General features: G+C 47.2%; 1 protein-coding gene across 1 annotated transcript in view; it reads right to left on the reverse strand.

The window, feature by feature from the left end:
- The window catches only part of LOC103383454 (protein tweety homolog 3-like), a 13,475-nt gene that overhangs the window by 5,285 nt on the left and 2,986 nt on the right, over nt 1-5,204 (reverse strand). The window contains exons 3-11 of the mRNA XM_025058459.1: nt 4,451-4,647; nt 2,484-2,595; nt 2,175-2,395; nt 1,957-2,052; nt 1,749-1,821; nt 1,543-1,618; nt 431-486; nt 252-344; nt 57-162 (exon numbers count right to left, since the gene is read on the reverse strand). Of these exons, the coding sequence (XP_024914227.1) occupies nt 57-162; nt 252-344; nt 431-486; nt 1,543-1,618; nt 1,749-1,821; nt 1,957-2,052; nt 2,175-2,395; nt 2,484-2,595; nt 4,451-4,647 (1,030 nt within the window). The remainder of the gene's footprint in view (nt 1-56; nt 163-251; nt 345-430; nt 487-1,542; nt 1,619-1,748; nt 1,822-1,956; nt 2,053-2,174; nt 2,396-2,483; nt 2,596-4,450; nt 4,648-5,204) is intronic.

A 5,204-nucleotide genomic window follows, 5' to 3' on the forward strand; every position in this document is an offset into this window, starting at 1 on the left:
GGGGGGGGTGAAATGTTGAACCAGGAGACATCAGACTGGGAGTTCTTCTCAACAACCACAGCTCCTCACCATGTGAAGGCTGCGACAGTCGACCAGAGCCGTCAGCTGGTGGAGACCGACCTCGGTGGAGTTCAGTACTGACTGGACCTGTTCCAGACTCTCCTGGACACAACAACAACCCCCAGGTCAACAGTCAACAACATCTGTCCACCGTGTCTCTCCAGGTCATCGTTCTCCTGCTCCTGTCATACCTTAGTGTTGGCGTAATCACGGGTCGCCGACCTCAGCAGCTCGGCCACATCGTCCTGCATCTCCACCAGAGCTTTGTGGCTGCCCGACAGCCTCTGTCCACCGTCAACACAGGACATGACATCACAAACAGGAAGTCCACTCATCACAACAACAGTCAGGAGCCGGAGGCCGGGCCTACCTGCTGGAAGGGGTTGGTGTGTCCACTACTGCACCTCAGGTAGTACTGCAGTATCTCTGTGAATGGACCACAACACAAAAGTATTACTACGAGGTAGTACTGCAGTATCTCTGTGAATGGACCACAACACAAAAGTATTACCACGAGGTAGTACTGCAGTATCTCTGTGAATGGACCACAACACAAAAGTATTACTACGAGGTAGTACTGCAGTATCTCTGTGAATGGACCACAACACAAAAGTATTACTACGAGGTAGTACTGCAGTATCTCTGTGAATGGACCACAACACAAAAGTATTACTACGAGGTAGTACTGCAGTATCTCTGTGAATGGACCACAACACAAAAGTATTACTACGAGGTAGTACTGCAGTATCTCTGTGAATGGACCACAACACAAAAGTATTACTACGAGGTAGTACTGCAGTATCTCTGTGAATGGACCACAACACAAAAGTAATACTACGAGGTAGTACTGCAGTATCTCTGTGAATGGACCACAACACAAAAGTAATACTACGAGGTAGTACTGCAGTATCTCTGTGAATGGACCACAACACAAAAGTATTACTACGAGGTAGTACTGCAGTATCTCTGTGAATGGACCACAACACAAAAGTATTACTACGAGGTAGTACTGCAGTATCTCTGTGAATGGACCACAACACAAAAGTATTACTACGAGGTAGTACTGCAGTATCTCTGTGAATGGACCACAACACAAAAGTATTACTACGAGGTAGTACTGCAGTATCTCTGTGAATGGACCACAACACAAAAGTATTACTACGAGGTAGTACTGCAGTATCTCTGTGAATGGACCACAACACAAAAGTATTACCACGAGGTAGTACTGCAGTATCTCTGTGAATGGACCACAACACAAAAGTATTACTACGAGGTAGTACTGCGGTATTTCTGTGAATGTACCACAGAGATACTGCAGTATAGTATACTACGATCACACTCTGACTACAGTTACACGGGGGGGGGGGGGGGAATACCTCAATATATCATCGTGACTAAGATATCACTTCTCCACAGTGATGGTGTGTGTGTGTGTGTGTGTGTGTGTGTGTCGGCTGTTGCTGTGTTTTCTCATCTGCATACCCTGGTTGATGACAGTGTTGTCCTTGGTTACCGTGGTGATGTAGGTATCCGGGGAGACACAGAAGTCACTGGCCGACTGTAGACAGAGGGAGATCACATGACACATCAGGCTGCAGATCAACAGCACACTCACAATTCAGCAGTGGGAAAAGATTACATCACTGCAGACACTGAGAGAGCAAGCCTGTTACCATGGTAACACTCACCACAGCAACAGCCAGCTCCAGGCCCAGAGACCCCCAGCTGATGATGAGAGTCAGAACCCCCAGCAGACACACTCTGAAAGGGAAAAAAGGCAGATCTGTTTGAAGCTGGATCACGCTGGGACGTGTCTGGGCTGCGGACCGTAGGTTTGTCTCCACTCATCAGAACAGAATCCCGATGATACGTCAGGATGACTACAAATCAACTCACCCAATGAGAGTACCTCTGGAGTTGCGAATCAAACCAAAGAGCACCAGCAGACAAATGAGTGCATCGAAGAGCAGCAGGCCCAGGTAGGCCGACCACCTGAGGAGACAGCAGGTCCACACAGGGGCTCACACTCTGGACATTCAGGACATCTGTCTTCTCAACTCAACACAAAAGCTGAGAAAGAAGGCGTTGAACAGAAAAAGAATCTGGTCACCGACCTGTAAAAGTCAAACTCCTCTGTCTTGCGAGCCAAGTCGTCCAGGGAGACGTCAGTACTGGACCAAAAAGGAACGTCCACCATCAGCCTCACCAGCTCGTCCAGCTGTCCCTGCAGCTTTTGGACTATGGACATGTAGTCTGCCTGCTCCTGGAAGGCGGTCTCCAGGATGACCAGGTTCTCTTCCACAGTCTGGTTCAAGGCTCGGGCGCTGTCTGTCACCTGGACTCAAAAAGACAAACAGAAACATCTCCAGTGACTCGGGCCAAGTTTCCATTTGGTGTGTGAGTGCACAAGTGAAATGACGCACCAGTTTCTCCACCCCAGATACAGTGTGGTTGGCGTGACGCAGGGAGTAGGCCAACCGACTGGCTCCATCACTGGACTCTCCATTTCCGTAGAATCCAACAGCGATACCAGCGCTGAGGGGCGGAGCAAATCATCAAACAACTGGAAACTATCACCTATCAACTATCACCTATCTATCAACAATCATCTATCACCTATCAACTATCACCTATCAACTATCAACTATCACCTATCTTCTAGGACAGAACTGCACCGTCTTCTTTGAACCAGTAAGAGGCAGCACTGAGACACAGTCCTATTGTTTTGGTGTCATCCTCAGTCCTGAGGCAGGAACCACACACACACACACACATACACAGAATAAGTGGGTCACCAGACCAGACCTAATCTGGTCCAGTTGGTGTCAAAGTGTTTCCAGTCCAGGACCCCTCCATCTGACCTTTGACCTCTGTCACTGAACGACATCTTCTCCCTGATTGTTGCCAACATAGATTCTGCTTCACATCAACTATCACCTATCAACTATCAACTTAATGTGTACTTAATGTGTGTGTGTGTTTCACTGTACTCTGAGTTAATGATGTGTGTGTGCAGACAAACTGAACAGAACTCAGATTTATTGGTCACTGTAAAGGCAATTCATTCAGGCCCATTAGACTGGGAGCAGTGTGTGTGTGTGTGTGTGTGTGTGTGTGTGTGAAGGTTAGTGTTTAAGACCTTGATAATGGATTACATCTGTAATGTACTGTACCTCCTGACAGCAGCAGGTGAATGTAGTCATGGAGACACTTTAATGTGATATATGTCCCCCCCCCCCGTCTTCTCTGTCCTAAACCCAACTGTGTGTTGTATATGTAGCTGATACTGGACTGCAGTACTCCTTGGAACGCAGTAGAAGAAAATATCTGTTTTTGTCCATGAAGTTCATGCTGAGATGATGGAAACATTCTTTCTGAGACAACATTTTCTTTTTTTTTTAGCAGACAATGAAACTGCATTTACAATGAAAAGTGCTGACGACCTGAACACAAACAGTCCACAGACCGTGGGCTGAGAACCAGCTCAAAGAACCTGAAGGAACACACACACACGCCTACAGAGAGAGAGAGAGAGAGAGAGAGAGAGAGAGAGAGAGCACAGCTTCCCCCTGACTGTATAATTCATTTTTTTTGTCTCTACATCAAATCTGCTCCTGTCTCCATGGCAACTGTTCCAGGACAGACAGAATGATCTGGTAGAGAGAGACGTCCTCGTCCTCTCCTCATCCAACTGAGATCCACAGGGTCTAGACCACGAACGTCAAAGCCAAGGCTCCTGGGCCAAATGTGGCCCACCAAATCATTTAATGTGGCCCACCTAATCATTTAATGTGGCCCACCAGAGTTTCTCATCCAATCATTTAATGTGGCCACCTAATCATTTAATGTGGCCCACCAAATCATTTAATGTGGCCCACCAAATCATTTAATGTGGCCCACCTAATCATTTAATGTGGCCCACCAGAGTTTCTCATCCGTGTGGTCAAAGTGTTCGCTGATTTTGACCATTCTGATTCAGTCTTAAGTCTGACTGAATTGTATTCTTTCAGTTTAAATGATCAAACTCACTTTAGTCAAATCAGTTGATCTAATTTGGGCAGTAGATACAAACCAATATTTATATAAGGTTTAACATTTAATAAGGAACTCTATTATTATTATTATGGCTGTTGTTGTGATTGTATTGACTACTGTATTATACATGAACATATACATCAGAGTTAGAGACCTTCAGAGACCACACACAACAACAACAACAACCAACAAAGAAAGCACTCGTTGTCATCAAACTGACTTCTTCTTCTCTTCTTCAGCGTCACGACCTTTAGTTGTAACGCTCTCGGCACATTTTCTCAAGAATTCAACAAAACAAGGTTCATTCAAAGGCACCTCCGTGGAGCTGTCGTTCTGATGTGAAGAACCTTCTCACCTGCAGACGAGCGTGGCGATGATGACGCACCAGGCCGTGCAGCAGCAGTCAGGGCTGGGCCGATGAGAGTGCGCGTGCGAGTGGGAGGCTTCGTCACTTTTGCGACGCCTGCAGCAAAGCCAGAAGGAGTAGAAGAGAAGAAAGAGGAGGTCCAGGCCCAGGCAGACCAACACCACGGCCCCCAGCAGCAGGACAGACTGTGGAGAAGACCACCACAAAGGTTCACTAGAAGGTTGAAGGACCAACACCTCACTGTCTAAAGTGGGAGGAGTCTCAGAGCAGTAATTAGTGATGAAATCGATTCAAATGTTGTAAAAAAAAAAGCCTCAAGTCGTACGGAGCAGGCTGCAAAAAGTCACTGGTCAGACCATGACACTACACACTCCAGTCCAGTAGGTGGCAGTGTGCTCCTGAAAACCCACTATCAAACCCAGATACGTCAGGTCCTACGTCGGCTGAGAGACGTTCAGGTGTTGGAACAGAACGTGGGAAGAACGTGTTCCACAGACACCAACAGAGTTCTCCAGTGGAACCAGGTCAACCAGAGCAGAGCAGTTTGACCAGCTTAATCAGAGCAGATCACTGGAGATGAGGTTCACAGACCATGTCAGTTGGTGAGGTGTGTGTGTGTCTGTGTGTGTGTGTGTGTGTGTGCACACGTCTGAGCTTAAAGGACCAATCAGGACTGTCCTTGTGTCAGTCCGTAGTCTGGCCTTGCCTACTGTCCTCTCAACTCTCTCCAGGCGTTCACTGA

This window comes from Cynoglossus semilaevis, chromosome 9 (genome assembly GCF_000523025.1).
Source record: "Cynoglossus semilaevis isolate Cse_v1.0 chromosome 9, Cse_v1.0, whole genome shotgun sequence".
Classification (NCBI taxonomy): Eukaryota; Metazoa; Chordata; class Actinopteri; order Pleuronectiformes; family Cynoglossidae; genus Cynoglossus; species Cynoglossus semilaevis.